Below are 20307 nucleotides of genomic sequence, written 5' to 3' on the forward strand. Positions count from 1 at the left end.
AGTCTTCCTCAGAGCATGGTAAGAAAGTCAACGGTCGATAAGCACAGTCTCTGTTTGATGTTAGAGGTCTGCTTCATTCATGTGTGAAATTCTCCACCTCTGGAAAAATCAAACACATAAACCCATTAAAACTTGTGCGAGTTGCCACAGGGTGAGTCCACCCCACTGAGAGCATGTCTTCTCTCCTTTGGACTTTTGGAAGAAAGGTCAAGCCACCCTTAAAGTGGAGGGAAACTGTTGGGAAAAAATTAATTATTTCACAGATTGCACTTGATTCTGTTCATCTCATAATGAATCGCTCATTTGGATTTGGCTTGAATCAAATCTAAATTGGCTCAGTCTATGTTCAAAGCATATTTAGATGTTGCACTGGGCAAGTAAAAGTAGTCAAATTATTCTTACAGTGGGTATAAAAAAGAATTTTGTTGCTTTGCAGCCTGAAATGAAGACGGACACAGTTTTTGTTTTATCCAGCTGTATTTACTGCAACTTATAACATCCAAGTGAAAGATATAACATAATTACTAAGTTGGAAAAAGGATCACCTCCTTGTGTCAGTATTTTGTTGAAACAACTTTTGCTTTAATTATAGCCTTTAATTACAGTCTATTGGGATTTGTCTCTTTGCACATCTAGACTTTGCAATATTTTCCCACTCTTCTTTGCAGAACAAATTTCAGTTGAATTTGATGGTGAGCGTTTGTGGACTGCAGTCTTCAAGTCATTCCACAGATTTTTAGTGAGGTTTAAGTCTGGGCTCTGACTGGGCCATGCAATGACATTTACCTTTTTCTCCTTCAACCACTGTGCGCTCCGATTTGCTGTGTGGTTTGAGTCATTGTCATGTTGTAAGGTAAACCTTCTTCCCATTGACAACTTACTGGCAGAGGGCAGCAGATTTTCCTCAAGAATTTGACGGGATTTTTCCCCATCCATTTTTCCTTCTATCCTGACAAGTGCTCCAGTCCCTGCTGCAGAGAAACACCCCATAACAGGATCTTACCACCTCCATGCTTTACTGGAGGAATGCTGTTATTTGGATGGTGAGCAGTATTGTATTTCCACCATGCAAACATATCGTTTGGTGTTGAGGCCAAATAATGAAGTTTTTGCCTCCGAATCTTCAAGGTGAGTTTTGGCAAAGCTCAGTCGACTACTTGTGGCCTTTTTTTGAGGAGTGGCTTTTTTCTTTCAACCCTCATATTCTATACAAGCCACATTTGTGGAGGAATTGTGATATTGTTGTCACATGCACACAATCATAAATTCCTGCAACTCTTGGTCGCCTCTCTGAGCAGTTTCCTAACTCTTTCTTCCAGTTTGGATAGACGTCCTGATCCAGGGAGGATCTGTGTCGTATATAAATACCTTCCACTTCTCAATAACAGACTTCACTGTGCTTCTAGGCATTGATAAAGCATTTGAATTTTTTTTTGTATCCATCTCCTGACTCCTGCCTGTCCATAACTTTATCCTGGAGATCTTTTGACAGTGCCTTGCCACCCATAGTTGATTGTTTGCTTTAGTTGCACTACCAAGGACTGAAATGCTCCAGGAAAGCTCTTTTCATGCTGAACTGATCAAAATGACCACAACTGAACACAGCTGAAAGTCAAATGGCTTTGTGTGCCATTGAGAATGTGATTCAGAGTGGACTGAGTAAATACAGCTGGATGAAACAAAAACTGTGTCCGTCTTCATTTCAGCCTGCAAAGCAACAAAATAGGATTATTTTAAAGGAGGGTGATTCTTTTCTATACCCATTGTCTATAACAAATTGTGTGTTTCAGTGTGAAACACTGTTTTCAAGAACAAAACTAGGGCAAGTGGGCCTTCAAAGGTTAAGAATAACTGTTTTACATTTTTCTTTATGACAAAATTTTTATGAATGAATAAATTAATTTTGAATTACTTAATTATTGTGGGCAAGTGGGTATTAGAGGGTTAAGGATAATTTTTTTTGATATTTAAGCTTAGAATGTTGATTGTATAGTACAGTATGATTTTCTACATAATTGTGTCATTAGCACAGAACATCTCATGGTACTGTAGCCATCCAATCTGGCTTCACTAAGAAAAGCTTTAAAATTAATTTTGGCACCAAAAGCAATGGTAACGAGGATAATTGCATGCATTGTTTTATGAGGGTTTATGTGTTGGACACCTAGAGAAGAGCTGGCAAACATCTGGAAATGACAATCAAAGCCTCACACACAATTACAATGACATTAACACATCTGCCAACATGAACAAATACCTATTTACTGAGTTATGAATAGAGAGTCTGATTCAATCAACCGCATATAGTAAATTCATTTTGAACTGGACAATATGTAGCAAATGCCGGTTATGATTCAGATTCCTGCAAACATGCAGATCTGTATGACTCATCTTTCTATTCACCCACACCATGAATTCACTTCAATTAATTTTCACTTTCAAATGTGTGTGGACTGGAACCACAACCTTGGCTTTGAATAGCAGAACATTGATGTGAAATCCCAAAAAGCCTTTGTGTGAATGAATGGCTGAGGGACAGTGCCAGCATAACACATAAATGAATCAAATATTTTTTTGACTCATAATATACACAGTCCTACACTGTGCAATGTTTTCTTGGCTATGAAAGAAGGCTTTGAAGCTTATAATTGGTCCAGCACACAATTTACAACCAAGACAAATAGTAGAGCCCATGTTGACCGGTTAAATAGCAGCAGAGTCAAACATATGAGGAGAATATTACAGGACTTGTACAAGAATCAGCAAGCTATACTGTACAGTCACACAAGATGCAGAATGAAAAAGAACACATGGTCTCTAGATGTGCTTTTAAAAATTTAACAGCTATAAGCATTGTTTTTTAAAGTTGAATGGCATCATAAAATATGTTCTTTTGAAAATTTATTATGTATAAGCATTGTTTTTTTGTGTTGATTTGCATCATAAAAAAATGTCAAGTTGTATTAATGTCATAGCACATCTCTTATGTAATATATGGTTATTGTATTATGGTTAAAATGTTTGTTGTTGGATAGTTTAACTTTTGTAGTTGTAAATTAACCATAGTTTTGATATAAGCTCATCTATAGCAGTCATGCTTTTACTGCAAAAGTGCAGTTTCACGGAGTGTGTGGGCCATTTCGATGTACATGCCGAGACGAACGAAAAGTGCAGTTTCAGGTGTGTGGGTTTTTATGTGCATTTTGTTAAAATGACTGAGAGTTCGGGCAATTCTAGAGTCACGGTTCCCAATCACATCTGTGAGGGTGAAATCACTGGCTCAAGCAAATTAGCAGATCATCTCCCATTTCTGCTGGGTTTCGTTTTTCTGTATCATGTCTGAGGGTGTGATATCTGTGTCAAGCAAATTAGCAGATCATCTCCCAAAGCAAGCACTGAACACACAATGTTATATCATGTTTCTCTGATGTGGACAGCTGAGACAATGTTATACTTCTCTGATTTGACACGGGGGCCAGTTTATTAAATGGAGGTCATTTGTTACAATATCAGGTCCAACAATGAGATGGAAGCCGATTTGGCAATACAATGGCACCGATTTGGCATTCTTAAAGCAGGTTTGGTCCAGCTCAAAGCTTTGAAACTTGTTGAACAGTGGTTGTGCTGAACCTCCATGGGTACTATTGGCTACAGATGAATATATTGTACACATAGGGGCATGAATACTGAAAACTGTTGCCTGCAGTGCATAGAAAATATTTCACCTGGTGTTTGTGATTGGGCTTGATTGGTGATTTGTGTCATGAATATTTGAAAATGGGCATGAGTAATGAAGTGTTGAGTGCATCTAGGTAAAATTGGTTGTGATGATACTTTCTGTTTTATTATAAAACACTTCTGTTAACACATTTTCAATTTGGGCTGGGCTCGTTGGCATAGAATAAGGTACAGTATATGTCCCTGGCATTATTCATTAGCTTATTTGCATATGTTCCATTAATGGTGTGAAACAAAGTGCTCGAGGAGGAGTTGACCAGGGGATGGAGGAGGGTAATGGTGGCTCCCCGAGCTGGAGACACGTTCAAAAACCATAAAGCTGCTGAATAATACTGAATGGACCTTAAATGGGAAGCTGCTGAATAATACTCTGATAGGCATCATGTTCTTTATAGGTATGCACAGGCTGGGCAGTCATGCTGGTGGATCAGGGCTGAGATGGGTCAGCACAATGCAAGTTTGACTCATGCTGAGGACCTGTTGGCCAGAAAAACTGATCCAGTTGCAACGCTAATGTCCACTTCAGTTTTTCATGGAGGGAATGACGGTGCATTTTTTGGTATTTTGTGGTTCGATAAGTAAGGATTTGCACTTTTTTTGGTTGCAAGTTTTAATGATTTGTATTTGAGGAACTTAGGTTGTATGGTTGATTTAGGGGACAATCGCTCTGGGACATAATGAGAGTCATTAAATATATTTTGTATCTTGAGCATTCTGACAGCTTTATTTTTCATGTGTTTTGTTATCAGTACAATCTGACCTCAGTAGATGGATGATCCCTGACTGAAGCGGTGAACCTTTCAAAACAGAAACACAGATAAGATTCTGTAATCTAAATAATTACAGAGACTGAAACATTATCTGTGAGATGTTGTCACTGCATTTATGCCTAAACCTAAGCAGAGACCTTTGAGAGCGGTCTTAAAAAGAAATATTAGACGAATGATCATATAAAAAAAAACAAGACCAGCTGACAATGAGGGGAAACCGCACAGAGACAATGAATTTCCCACCATTGCTGACATGAGTATGTGTTTTTGAGTGTTTTACTTTGGCAATTCATAATGTTTTCATAATGGTGTCTGATGATGAGTGACTGGAAATGGTTCTTAATGTAGCCACGTTATGGTGTGACTTTAATTGGATTCACCGAAAAAAAAAAATAGTCCAAAAATGATCAAATGCCATGTTAAAGAGCTGAAATGTACTGTATGATGATAGCGCATTTTAGTATGAATGCAAAAACAATTTAATATAACTTTTTAAAACAAGTTATAATTTTTTTATGAATTACATTTTTTTCCCTGTGGTCCACCTACAGTATAATGTTTACCCCAAAAATAAGCTTTGCGTATTTTACTACCAAGGAACATGAATTTGTGACAAAATATTATATAACATATAGTTGGAGAGGATGCTCTGCCTGTGACAATAATAACAAACGATAGTGGAATTGTCTCCTCTCTTATAAAAAGTTAAGCCTGTGTGAATTGGTGGGATTTTCTTATTTGCATTTAGCATTGTTTTTCCAGACCATGTGGTCTCCAGATTTGAGGTTTTTTAAGTTTAAAGAATTTTAAAGTGCATGCCACAACCCACATTAACTTGTTTATATTGGTTTATTCCTCATGTTTTGCTGAATGGCAAGGACAATAAAGAAACCTTAGATAAGGAAAAAGTCCAGTTTCTTGCAGGATGGACATTGAGTTGGCACAATGGATTGCTGCAATTATCTAGACAACTAAACAAAAGCCCCTAAAAGTAGAAAAATGGGTTTTGGTGTTAGCATTTGCTTATATGCCCTTAATTTCATTTAGTGCTTACCAGAAGGCAAAGGCAGAATGGTTCTTCAATGGATGTCTGGGATTTGACAGGCTCGGAGAGGAAGCTGTATATTTTAGAAGAGTGAAATTTACACAGCAAATAATTTATTTAGCTGAATCTCTCTGGGGGGAAAGGACTGTGACACAGGACTTATTCTTGGTTTTCTTGAAGGCAGATGGAAAATAGAAAGGATTTTATATGAGAGTGTCTGTTGTAACCCAATGGATGAGCTGTTCTTTTGTAATTAGTATTCAAGTGTGTAATTTCTGAGCAATGTAAATATACAGCTCAAGTTGTTTATTTAAAATTGTTGATCGTAAACATTCAAACAACAGTGGAAAATGGTCCCAAATGTTACAAAAATACATATAGCACGTATCAAGCTTATTAAATGTGGATACAAAAATATTCACGTGTACACATGACTGTAAATAATTCTGGTCATGCTTTTTATGAATTTATTACTTGTACCATATGTGTTGCATGCGGTATGGACAAATATTACTCACTTTCACAGCACAGATACATAGTTAATACACACAACATCCAGTTTTTTTCTGCTGTGCACTTTACATATTAGGCTTCACCTAAATTAATATACAACAAACAGCATATCTACACATTGTTCCGAAACCAGACACAGCCTATACAGCGCAAATGATTAAAATAGGCACCTTTTCCTATATGCATTTATATAAAGTTCACCAAGTACACTGCTAGCTAACTTAAAGTAATATTTGATCTTTTACATATTGAAAATGACAACATTTTATTTAATATTTTTATAAGGATATACATTCTTTATTGTGGTAGATTAGAGGTAATCTGGCTAATCACACATTTAAAGTAAAAAAATATGTCATCCGACAATATTGGGCAGTGTTTGAGGCTTTAAATTCTTTTCATTAAATATATTACTATAACCTTTGCAAGAAGTCTTATTTGGTGTACATTCCCTTTATATATTCTATCAGATGTGACTGTACATGATTTTTTCACACTCCACTGGAAACAGAAACCACAATCCAGAACTATCTTTATGTGGCGCTGACCCAGTTCGAGTTGCTTTCCGGGACTTCACAGGCCGTGATCTGGCTGCAAGTCCATCTCAATGAGAAAAACTGTGAGACAAGAACATTGGTATGACAGGGCGGCCTGCTTTTTCATTTCCCTTTAGCCTGTACATAAACACAAAAATCCTTCTGGTTGAACAAGCACTGCAAGTTACCACTGAAACCAAAGGACGTTAAAAAAAAAAAAAGTTGTGTCACAGTACAAAGGAAATGGAAGATTTCAGCATTAGTATTACTGCAAAGACTTACAATGCACATAAGTACTAATTCCATTGCTAAGAATAAACTGGTCGACATTTATTATTCCTTAAGATTAATAATAAGCATAGTCAAAGTCTATGACATTTCTATCAAGCTCCAACAGCGCCGTCCTTGTCATCGTTGATCTCACAATTGATAGTTTGTTCTTTGCACAAAAGGATTTGCCATTAGACCATAAAACCGTCAAGTCACAGCGATACATGGCACAATGACACTCAAACAAGCATGCAAAATGAATGTTGACACCGCTGGGATGACTGATCTGGAATGATAGTGCAGAGAAGGGCATTCGGCTTCCAAATGTGCCTAAACACACACACATACAGACACACACACACTCACACAGGTTTGAAAACATCATTCAAAAAAATTAAAAAATATGAACAACATGTTTTGAAGACACATCACATTTGGTCTCTACAGTATATCTCCATATATTGGATATTCAACAATCCACTTTTGGTTACCTTTTTGTTTCGTTTTTTGTTTTTTAACTTGCCTCATAAGCAAAATACATAAGTGCAGTCCAGGTAAAGAATCCCTAACCTCTTTTTCCTACAGAGTATCATCAATCATTCTTGATGATGCTGTTGCTTCAAAGTCCCTGCAGATCTGATTCGGGCACAAAATGATGGCAAAACTGCAATCTCACTGCTCTCCAGAAGATCACTGAGGCTTTATTTACAGGTTTAATATGTTGCAGATGATGATCATTGCCTGTCCAATACTGTTTTTTTTTTCATACATGAACCTCATTTAAGACTCCTATGGCATCAAATTGTGCTATGTTCAGCAAATGTAAGGTTTAGTCTATCTCCAAAAATTATAATACAGTCTGAAATTCAGAACTGAATTTCACTAGGACACTTCCCGAACGTCTTCATGTCCTTTCACAGTCTCATTCTGGTGACTATAACCCATTGTTGTAGATGCTAAGACTGTGATGGACATCTCATCTTGACATGCAGATGCACGGCGAGTCTTGGGGCTGCATCGAGTCAGCATGGAGATCTGCGTGCTGAAGTTGTTACCATTGCTGCCCATGGATGGGTGCTGGTATTTGGTGTCAGGACCTAGAAACCTTTCAAGGTGCCATCGCCTCCATTTCCTCTTGATCTCAGCTTGGACCTAAGAGACAGACAAGGTCCAGTCTAATCGATTGATAGTGGATAAAACGTATTCATACTCTACAGTTTTGTACAAAACTCTACAAGTTACATTATGTTACTCTGTAAATAAGGAACATAAAGGAAGTAAAAAAAAAATGGTTGCAACTGGGTTTTACGCAACCCAGGCTCACTGGAAATGCTTGACTCTGCCTGTATTTCTGCAAAACTTGAAGTACACTTTGTATTTCGCTACATAATTTTTTTAGGTGACATCCACAAAAGGCTCTTTAAGCCATTTCAATTTTTCTCCATTGCAAATGTTGGTTTATTAAAAAGCCTAGTGTCATGAAAAAAGCATGCTTTTTTTCCCAAAAGATACTGCATTGCTTGTAACACAGCAGTTTTAAAGTGAAATCTCTAGTGACTGGTGAATTATGTGTTCAGTTTTTGGGATTCTGGCTGCCAGTGTTTTTACCGTTGATCAGCTGGAGAAAAGATGTCCTATGTCCTAGCCTAAAAACAACCAATAGTGTTAATTAAAGCCAACATTAGATATAAAGCATTTGCAGAAGGAAGCAACCGTGCCATTTTAGCTTGCATCAAGTACTTCATGATTATTTAAGCGTGCATTTTTAGCTTGCATCAAGTACTGGCTCCACATCAAAAGTGCAGGTGAGTTATCGAGCAAGTTTACTTCATCAGAAAAGCCATAAATATGGAGCTGGTTATGCGATGCAAAACATCAAACTCTATTAGTTTACAAATCATGCACTATGTTAAAAGTATTTTGAGATAGGAACATAGTATTGTGCAAGGAACAGTGCAAAAATAAGTCTTTATTTATCAATAATCTGTCACTGTAATTATAATGTGTGTGAAAAGGAACAAAAGTTGTTTTACTGCATCTAGTGTTCACCTCAGAAGTGCAGTGAAATGTGATGTATTTTAGGTTTTGCACAAATGTAGTCACCAGTGAGCCTAGGTTGATTTTATAGTAAAACAGGATCATTTTACACATAGAAATCAGTTTAAGTTTGAACACTAGTTGTTAAACTTCATGTCAAATTATTTGAATGCACCTGATATAAAGTCTGCACCTGTGACCCTTTATTTTATCTGTACAAGCAAAAAGGCCCAAGATGCTGTGAACATCAATGCATATATCAAAGTAATAGCCTCCTTTGCCAGTTTGTCTAAAGCTATTTGCAGCCTGTGTGAGCTAGCAGAATCTAAGACAATTACAGGCTTCCAGGGCTTTAGCTTTTAGCTAGAGAAATTGAATGAAACTTCAATATAAGAAGAGGCTTCTGATCAGCTGTGACTGAGTGCACCTAAAGATTCTGTCTGTTTATCCATCCATCTGTGCCTTACCTCTCCATTCAGGAAACAGTAGAGTACAGCAACCACAAAACCCTGTTAAAACAAGTGAAGCAACTTACTCATATGTCATTGTAGGTACAATGACAGTATTACAAGGTCATTCATTCAAAGCATTACACACGGGAATGTGTAATGCTACAGTAGATGTCTAGAGATTCCTACCAGACAGTCTAGTATGACTGTGGCCTAAAAAATATGGGTTGGTGAGTCCTGTAGCAGATATAAGTGTATTTAACTAAAGGGGACAGAACCTTCCTGAATTCATGCCAGTCATTCTGGTGGCTCTGATTATGAAAGCTAGAATTGGGGCACTTTTGTATCCAAAGGGATTTTTTTTTTTTAATTCAAACTAACAGATTTTTTTTTTCTCTCCATATTTTTACATGAAGGTCACGTTTGAAACTGTCTTGAAAACCTTTTACCATGCCTTCATGTATCCCCCCCCACTTTTGCCATTTTTTACTCTAATAAAATTTTCTGAAAAGTTAATGTATTTATCTAATGAGGAGAAATAAAAATCTTCATAAAACAAAATTGGTAACTTTTTACAGTAAGGTTCCATTTGTTAACATTAGTTAACTACATTATTGTTATTAATTTAAATTAACAAAGATGAATAAATACTGCAACAAATGAATTGTCCATTGTTATTTAATGGTAGCTAATCAAAGATCTATTAATGCAAAAAAGAGTGAAAATATTGTGTTATTGTTCGTATTTAAGTTACAAAAATGTGCTAGCTTAAAATGCCTTAGCAAGACAAAGGAGCAAACATCTTAATAAAAAACATTTTCAACACAAAATTTAAACGCAATAAATCATTCACAGAGTAGTGGAAATTTCCATGAATTTAAAAATTAAATTGAATAAACTAGTGAGAATGTGAAAAGTATTTATAAGAGAGTTTTCTAAACATCCACAGGGCAAAAGTGGCCACAGCTGAGGAAACACCCAATTATGCCATTAAAAAACAATGGCCAATAGCTAAAGTGTGTGAGACAGAGATTCTCTATGGAGACTGTTTGAGGAGCCCTGAGCAGTTCTACCAGACATCATTAAACTATTCTGCTATCTGAACAACAGTGCTACGATTAGCCTGAGAGCATTTCCTGTCACTGGCAACTATTGATATTTGGGCTCTACTTTTTTTTTGTGACTAGTTTGAGTGATTATCCTCAGACGATTATTCTCAGTGAATCTTCAGACATACCTGAAATGACCCAAGAATGAGGTCAAACACAAGCCTTAGCTCAGTTTTTATGTTCTCAGGAATGAAAGCGAATATGATGAAGTTTATCCCAAAGAGTGGAATCAACAAAAGTGTGGATTTTGCCAGCCTCCTATAGAAAAGAAGAAGAAGAAAAAAAACATAACAAATAGCTTTATGGGATACTTTCCTGTCATTCATAACCTGCACACAGAGCGTGGCAGCAAATGATATTATTACCAGGTGATATCAAAAAGCATATTACTGGAATAACAACATTAGTGATGCTGGGTAGAAAATTGCAGGTGCTTAAGAACTGAGTCTTGTTTTGTGCGAACTGAACAGTGGAAAGCTACTTAAGGATAAAAGACATTAAATCATCCGAACAGGGGTGGAGAGAGCCAGTGACATTTTAGATGATGAGATTGCAGTGCATTGGGTTCTCGCTTGCTGCTGGAGAGGCCAACTAAAATATCCCCATATTTTATGCCCATGTTAAAATTACATAAGCTAAAATGTTTCTCATGTACCTCCAGTCCTCATCCTTCCGAAAAGACCAGAATAAAGCAAAAGTTGTGCTTTAGATGCCGGTGTCTCCGTCAGACTTCATAACTATCTTAACCAACAAGAATCTTTTGGCCAACCAGATTTTGTTTTCTGCTGGTTTTGCTGTTTAGCTGCAGGCTGGTCTACCTGGTCTACCATATGACTCATCTGCTAGATTCTTCTGAAGTCTTATGATAGCTTTGAGTGAGAAAAAGATCTTTTAAGAAATTTTAGTCACTATTATAGTCACAGGTATTCTTCTCCTTTGCTGCAGTTCTCGAATCTCATTCACATTTGTCAAGACGTCTCACACTAGGTTAACATATCATTTAAAAGGGTAAAATCTCCTTTCGTGCTGCACAGCAGAGAATTAGTCATATGGGTTTAGAATGACATGAGGGTGAGCAAATAATGACAGAATATTCATTTTTGTGTGAGCTATCCCTTTAAATTTCATGCTGGTCTTCTCAGCAGGGTGAGGAGATTAAATAGAACAAATTACAGAATTAATCTTATATGAATGCAAAAATCTGTTCTGAATGGGTTCCTAATACTTACGAATATTGGTTCGATTCATTTCTTCCTATGTCAGGACAGTTGATCTTCTGCCGCAGTATCCGAATGATACAAATGAAGAGGATAAAGTTCATCTGTTGTTGGTGACAAACAAGAAAATAACAAAATAGTGGGTGTTGTTATTTTGTAGAGCTTCATGATTGAGCACAACTTACTGAAATCACTGAGGGGTCAAAAAGCCAATGGTTCCAAAGCAGAGTGTTTATATGTCTCAGAGAAAGCAGGGACTGGCATCTATTAGCAAAAGTACAGAACAAAACTACCTCCTTGAGACGGCAGCGAGACAACATTAACTCTAAATAGACAAGATGGACTGTAGCAAAAACAAGCAATAACTGAGGAATAAACATGTCTGAGTGGGGGAAGATGAGAAGAGCCTCAGTTTTCCAGCATGAATAAAAATACATTAACATTCCACTAGAGTGACAGATTTTCTCTCTCTGTCATTCTTTCTCTCAAGACCTTCTTTCTTTCCCTTAAATCTCTCAAAAGAAAAGCCAATTGATCTTTCATGTACAGTGTATAATGTAAATCCCTTGAGAGATAACATCGCCTGGCACATATGTCAACAGGTTTGAGTGTTACTGACATTCTTAACACTCAGCACTAAGCAAATTATTATATTGTAAGGGTATAAACAAACAGTCAAGATTCAAAGGGAAACTCATGAGAGAGTGATTGCTAAGTTTTCACAATAATTATTATAGGAGTTTAGAATTACTGGATGGGAATTATATTGTTTATGGAGTTTTGAATTTATTTATTGTAGTTGTTTTGTTTTTGTGGTTGGTATTTATTTTGTTTATTTAATTTTTATTTAATGAGATGCTGCTGCAGCATACAAAAATTAACAATATAAAAAGGAGAAAGCACTAAAATATATAAGAATAAAAATGTATTAAAATATGAAAAACTAAAATAAAAGCATTTCATTTATTTTATAAAGCACTAAAATATATAAACTATCATGAAATATGCACTTATAATATATAACATCTTAACTGATATAATAATATCTTAAAATAACTACAATTTTATTTCATAACCATAATAAATAAAACAAACATATCAGAGAAAGCACTAAATATATAGAAAAAAATAATTTAAAAATACTAAAGTTTGAAAAATATAAATATATATATAAAATTATATATATATATATATATATAATATATATAGATATATATATATATATATATATATATATTATTTATATAAATAATAAATAAAAAGAAACACTAAATATATCATGAGTTTAATGCAATTAAAATGAATACGTACTTGCTACCTCCAATACAACCACAGACATGCTGCTGTTAGAAATAACTGCTGCTGCACATATAATATATATGAAATAACCCCCATATATAACATACATGAAATCACACCATTGCAGATCTGTACAGGTGGAGCTGGGGAAGGTGGAGGGTTTCTGAAGCCTCATTATGTCAAAGGTTAACAAAAGAAGGTTAATAAAAAAAACAGATGCACATAAACCAATCAGAATGTACCACCAGAAGTACTTCCTCTCTGAGAGAGAAGGAGAGGCCAACATATATATATAGAGAGTGTGTGTGTGTCCCTTTTAAAGCACATACTGTATATACAAGAGACAGTGTGTTTTAGGTATTGTAAATGGACACAATGGCAGCCATTTTTGCTGTGGCGCCTGGGGAGCAGTTGGAGGTTCGGTGCCTTGCTCAAGGGTCTCACCCCAGTCGAGGTATTGAGGCTGGAACATTCTGTACATTCACTTCCCCCACCTACAATCCCTGCCATTACCAAAAATCAAACCTGCGACCTTTGGGTTACAAGTCTGACTCTTTAACCAGTAGGCCATGACCTAATGTTCACGCTAGCAGTCAGTGAAGATGGATGAGATGAGTCCTAATATAGGAAGTATTGCCAAGACTGCAATTTATTTAACAAATGACATCATAACTAAGACATTTTTCAGAAAAAAAAGAAAGAAAGAAATTACATTCTTCACTGGTTAGACAGGGGAACCTAGTCAAGCATACCAAGTGTAAGTTTATCTTCATGGCGACCATGAGAGACAGCAATCATAATGTACAATGTACAACTTTCTCTAATCATAGAAATGGCGACAGATACTTTAGGAGTGAAAAGGCATCTCACCAGAATTGAAGCTAATATCGGGGTTTTGATAATCCACCAGAATAGGTCAGAATTTTCAATTATATCCCAGCATCTAGGAAAAAATGGCAAATAAATGTCATGTATACATTTTTGCTTGCAATGACTAAGTATTTATGTCTTGATTTATTTTTTAAATCTTACCCGACGTCATTGAAGTAAGCCTTGGCAAAGCTCCAAGCCGTGATGAAAATCGTTGGGCCTCCTGTAGTGAGGTGAAAAGAGAGCGTATTTCAGTCAATACATCAGCGGCTGCCTCTGTATATGGCTCAATGACATAATCATTATGTCAAAGGTTAACAAAAGAAGGTTAATAAAAAAAACAGATGCACATAAATACTATACCCCAACGAATCAGAATGTATCACCAGAAGTACTTCCTCTCTGAGAAGAAGGAGACGGCCAACAGAGCATGAAGATACAGACCTTCCACTAGCAGCCAAAAGAAGCTTGCCATAATGCAATACTGGAAAAAGACAATCACAGCTTTGCAGCCAACCTGAAAATCAGAGACAGAGGATATGAAAATGGCTTTGAGAAGTCATTCCCACCCTTGAGTGCTCTGCGGAGTAGGGACATCCTGACATTTACCACAATGATAACAAATTGTAAAACTCTGCAGTGCGACCACTATAAGCAAATGTTTTCCACAAAAATTAAAAACATTTTGAATAAAGCCGCAAACATTTTAATTTCAGATATCTCGTTCTAAAGAAATCAACTCTTCATTCAGTAGTTTAGAGTACTTTGTCAAATAAAATGAAATTGGAAAAAAGCAGATACAGCAAACAACTTCAGTTTTGGTTTACTGTTTGCAATATGTTAAAGTGATGGTGCAAATTGTGGTTGATAATAGCCTTAATTTAGCAAACATTTTAACACAACACTACCTTTTTCCAAGATCAATATTATAATATAAAAAATGGATAAATATAATTTTTTGATAAACATAATTTTCAGTGTGCGGACATTATTTATTTTTCTACTGTCAGGAATCAACTCAAATAAAATATCTGAAACTGCCTGTATTCTAAATGAATATTAGAGGATAATGTTCTGGATTAAACATAATTGAAACGTATCCTAATAAACTGCACCAAAGTCAACAAAACCATAAATACTTATGATGTAAAGAAACACAGGACCATGAATGACATTTTAAAAAAGACTTTACACACTCCCACTACTGCTATGGTGATGACATCATCTTAACCCCCATCATCAAAAAAAAAAAAAAAAAACATTGACAGTGACAGTTCATTTTAATTAAAAAAAAATATTAATTTAGGGCAGATTTCCAGTTTGTATCAATAAAACATAATTATTATGAATGGAGGCATGCTCCAGGCTGATATTCAGATTAAAAACAAACATTTTTACTTTAAATTTTCTTTTGCATTAAGTCTTCGGTACATGAATGGTAATCTGTTTCTTACAAATGTCAAATCATTTAATTAAAAATGATAAATTAATTTGCAATATAATTTGCAGGTTTACGTATATTAAAATAGTTATATATATGCTGTATATATTAAATACATAATGCATATTTAAGATGTAAAAAGTAAAGGAAGATATGGCTTTTCATTAGTAAAAACTTGTATATAAATATACATATACATACTGTACACATATACATAAGCTATACATACACTGTTTAATTTTTATGTATACTTTAATTCTCACATTACAAACCCTAATTACTGTAGGTACTTATGCATATGTCATGTATTGCCTAGCTAGTGCTTGCCTTTTTTGTGTTCCTTTGACTTCCAAAATAGCAATTTAAGCACTGGTAATAAACTTTGATGAAAGCAGCTGTTTTATTTGGGTAGAACCTGTGGGAGGTAGAGAGGAGTTTGTTGTGTGTGGACAGTGAGACATGTAGGCAGACTCCAGGAGAACTATAGACAAATAACTGTGAGACAAACACACAGCAATGAAATCAGACAGGAGGGTGTAAGTGGCTGAAGGTGAAAAGGAAAAACAGAGCAAAGATACAGCATCATGCTGAAAATGCCATGTCCTCCTGTTTAAAAGCAGAATGAATGAATGACTACTGACTTCTGACTGTTCAATACAAACAAAACCATCATGCTGAGGCCTGTAGATGTGGTGCTGCACAACAGTTTGAACACAGTTAATGATCTGTGATGTTCATATCAATGAAACTACAATATAGGGATAGACAAGATGGATCACTAGTTTGAAACTAGGGGCTGCAAAGAAGGTGAGAAGGTTTTTTTTTTTTTTAAAGCAAGAAAAAACAAATATTCAGTTACTCATAAGAAAGCTAAAATGTTCATTTCTCATTCATTGCAATGTACATACACTATTGTTCACAAGTTTCAGGGTCAGAAAGACTTTTTTAAGAAAATACTTTTATTAAGCAAAGATGCCTTAAATTGGTCAAAGGTGACATTAAAGAAATTTCTAATGATAAAAATATTTCAAATAAATACTTTTCTATTTATCAAAGCATCCTGAAAAAAAAAAAACATCATGGTTACCAAAAATATTAAGCATTGCAACTGTTTATAACACTGATAAAAAAAAAAAAAAAAAAAAAAAAAAAAGTTTCTTGAGCTCCAAATCAGCATATTTCTGAAGGATCATGTGACACTGAAGATTGTGCTGAAATTTCATCTTAAATTAAGTCTTAAAATAATAAACAAACAAATAAAATACATACATTTTGTAAATCAAACATCTTTTTTTACCACACCTTATAAATTAGTCTATGTACATAAATATAGTCACATCCTGTGTGGTGAACGGTACCTAAAATCACCTGTTGAAAGTTTGGTGGAGCCTAATTGTACAGAACTTGCTAAAGATTAACAAGTCGAGTAGTTGTTTTGACACCCACCTTGATTTTGAAAGTATGTAGTTTTGCACTTAAAAATAAAACTCTAAACTCTTTTTCTAAAAATACTTCTTTGAGCTCCATGATCCGAGGATCAAAGATTCTCAAGATTCACACATCTAAAACTTCATTCCTCTCTGCAACACGCTCAAAATGAGAGTGCATGCCTTACAGGCAGGAAAAAAGAATTGGGTGGATGAAGCAATCGACAGTTTAGACAGCAGAAGGGTCTGAATTATGCTTTCTGCTTTCGGGCGTGTAAAATGAGGCAGCGCAGGATGAATGGATCTGGCTCATAGTTCTAATACGCACAAATCATCCCAAATTACTCTGAGAGCCGCAGCCTCTTGCTCAGGGCACGAAATCCCTGAAATAGATAGAAAGCTTTTGCTGCAGGCTCGACCACACAAATGGCTAACAAACACCTTCTGCTGAGGTGAACCTCTCAACAGCCTTTTATCATGCATTTATTATGTATCACAGATAAAACCACTGCAACTAATTCTTTTTATAAAGCTGTTTTCTGGCAATCAGTCATTCTGTCTTTTCCCATGAGCCTACTTTTATTTAAAGGTGAGAGTAACGTTAATAAGACAGCTTGACACACAACCTAGCTGTGAATATTAACTGATTCCACAGGAGATTAGTAATATTTCGCATGCAGATTAAAAGAGACTGATGTAAGACTTTTAAGGAGCACTTTTTAACTACGTAGTTCTTCATAAAAATGTAAGGACTGTAATCTATAGGCTCTGTAAGTAGTGAAAGGAGACCTGGGTTCACATCTAAAACAAACTGAACTGACAGCTTTATATCTTCCAATTGTGAATTTATATCTCACAATGTAACTTTACATCTCTTAATCAATAACTTATTTCAACAACAACAGCAACAAAATTATATCTCATTATTGTGAAATTATTTGTATGAAAGCCTGCTTCATCTTCAGAATAAAAAGAAAAGAAAAAACAAGGTAATTGTGGCTTTTTATCTTTCATTTGTGACTTTACATAACACAATGTGACTATATATGTCATAATAACAACTTTATTAGACTTTATATCCCACAGATATGACTTTAAATCTCTTTATATCTTCCAACTGTGACTTTATATCCCATAATTTATGCTTTATCCTCGGGTTTCATAGACAAGGTTTAAGCCTAGTCCCAGACTAAAATGCACGTCTGGGCTGTTTTAACTGAAAGAAACTTGCACTGACTGATCTTAAAATATGTCAGATTCATTGTTTGTCTCAAGATGTACACCCGTAATGTTTGTATCTAGGCATATTTCTAAAAACTACTTAAATGTCCTAATTGAACTATGGCCTAATCCTGGTTTAACCTAAACCCTGTCTGTGAAACCGGGTCTATATGTCGTAATCACAACTTTACGTCTCACAGTTGTGACTCTGTCTCAAAATTAAATAAATAACTAAACAAATAAATACATAAAGCAAGTTTTATTTTCTATTCCACAAGGACAGAAGATTGTCTCTGATATGTGTGTGTGTGTGTGTTCCTAAAGTTTTTGTACCTAAAAACCTTTGTGGGAGCCATTAAAAAGAATCATGGAGAGGATGTAATGGAACCATATCAATGGCTTTCCTTTCAACTGCCCTTGCGTTCTGCAGGAGGAACTGGTTTACAGTGCTTGAAAGCTTGCTTGTAATTTTTGCAAGAGAAATAAAGCCACAATATGACTTCACTTTATATTTCACAAAGTGAATATTTTGAAATCATGTCTATGAACTATTTCTCACAGTTGCATTGCGGTTTATCACAATGTTACTCTTCTTTATTGTAAACTTAATTTTCTACTCCAAGGTGGAAAAGCTGTCATATACATTTTATTTGACATTTTGTCAAATGGGATAGATAGATAGATAGATTGATTTTGTTCTACAAAAAATATACATAGACATAAAATTTTCAGCAAATAACATGTGAAAACAGCGACTCGATTAGACGGTCTACATTCAGACGTGCATCCTTTGTGCCACAGTGTTTCAGACCTTTTTATACCAACAAAAATCACTGTAAAAAGCCAATTTTAAAGATTTATATAATATTTTCAAAAGTTGCATTTAAAATCCATTTGCTTTAAAAATTCGAAAGAGTCAAAAGCTCATTTTGAAAGAACAATACACTTCTGAAGATCCCACACAGACGGCCTTGATCTATTAAAAATTCCTGCTCAAACTGCAGACATTGAGAGACACCAGATCTAAATACTGGACACGTGTTACAGCACACCCACTCCATACAATATGATAAGGAGCCATGTTTTCATTGACAGCTTTATGCTACTTTGTCAAGTTAAATCAGTCATCATCTTAATAGCTGAGTCATGTCAGAAAAGTCCTTTACCATTACTAGCAGTCAGACGATGCTGTCTAAATACTGTGAAACTGATTTCTCTTATTTTAATAGAGACACTAGTAAATCAGCATAGTAATGGGACACTAGTAAACCAGCATACACTTGTCAGTACAATTGTGTAAAACTAGCACAAACAAAATACCCCATTGCACCAGTGTCAAAAAATGACCCAAAGTTCACATCACTTCTTGTGATTTTGCAATGTTGTGAAAGAAAAATCTGTGAAATTGAGTTAGCTTAAGGGGCTACAACAATAACAGTGGGAGTGCATGTCATCCAGAAACAGAAACATTGGTTCAAACAGAGGTCACCCACAGCAGAGAATTCAGCAGCAAGTGTGAAGTTATGCTCCTGGATGTTTAGTAGCAGACATAACAGTCGAGAGGCCCAAGACCAGTGAGTAAGAAAAAATGTAAACGTGATCAGCTGGGATAGACTATATTTACTAACATTGCTAGATAATTACTTGGTTTTCTGCGAGTGGATGTCACATGATATGCTAACTGAAACTATTACAGACTCCTGGGGGACTTATTAGAAAATAAATAAATAGATTGTGCAATAGTAAACTTACAGAGCCAGTGGAGCAATTTTCAGACTCTTGAATAACATCGTAGAGCACCGCATCTTTGACGAAGACTGCGATGGCTTTCAGAATGAAGGACACAAACAGGTGCATGTGGATGTAGTTCCGCGTGCAGTGGAGTTTCCTGGGGGAATACAAGGAATATAATCAGCCACGCTCACGGACTGAATTTTAAATATGTTAAGCCTGATTGAGAAGTCCCCTTCCCCCTAATTACACCCTGTCCTTGGAACTGATAACGGAAAAAATGACAGCTAATTACACTACAAATGAAATCCTAATTGAGCTTTCTGGTCTGTGTAAGGGGTTCGTTCAACAAGTAATTTGTTGCATTGTGTTGTAGTCCATTTCACACACATTTCTACTCATGGTAAACATGGGAATTCATAAATCTGATTTTAAATGAAAGGTACCTGCTTATTTAATGTCCAACATGCACATTTAATATTTTCAAGCTATGGCAGGCAGTCAAATACTGACCACACTGCATCTACCATGTGGAAAAAAGAAAGTCACGCAGGATTGGGAGCAACATGAGAGTGAGTACATAATGGCATTATTTTCATTTTATGGGTGAACTGTTCTTTTGAGAACACATCCA

General features: G+C 35.6%; 1 protein-coding gene across 1 annotated transcript in view; it reads right to left on the bottom strand.

Annotated features, from left to right (window-relative positions):
- Positions 1 to 6003: 6003 nt before the first annotated feature.
- Positions 6004 to 20307, bottom strand: part of LOC109113266 (vasoactive intestinal polypeptide receptor-like) — a 45671-nt gene continuing 31367 nt past the window's right edge. Inside the window, 8 exon segments of the mRNA XM_042714317.1 lie at positions 6004 to 8024; positions 9377 to 9418; positions 10596 to 10725; positions 11697 to 11788; positions 13854 to 13926; positions 14016 to 14076; positions 14217 to 14370; positions 19695 to 19830. Of these exon segments, the coding sequence (XP_042570251.1) occupies positions 7755 to 8024; positions 9377 to 9418; positions 10596 to 10725; positions 11697 to 11788; positions 13854 to 13926; positions 14016 to 14076; positions 14217 to 14370; positions 19695 to 19830 (958 nt within the window). The 3' untranslated portion in view covers positions 6004 to 7754.

Source organism: Cyprinus carpio, chromosome A24, assembly GCF_018340385.1.
Source record: "Cyprinus carpio isolate SPL01 chromosome A24, ASM1834038v1, whole genome shotgun sequence".
NCBI classification, from domain to species: Eukaryota; Metazoa; Chordata; class Actinopteri; order Cypriniformes; family Cyprinidae; genus Cyprinus; species Cyprinus carpio.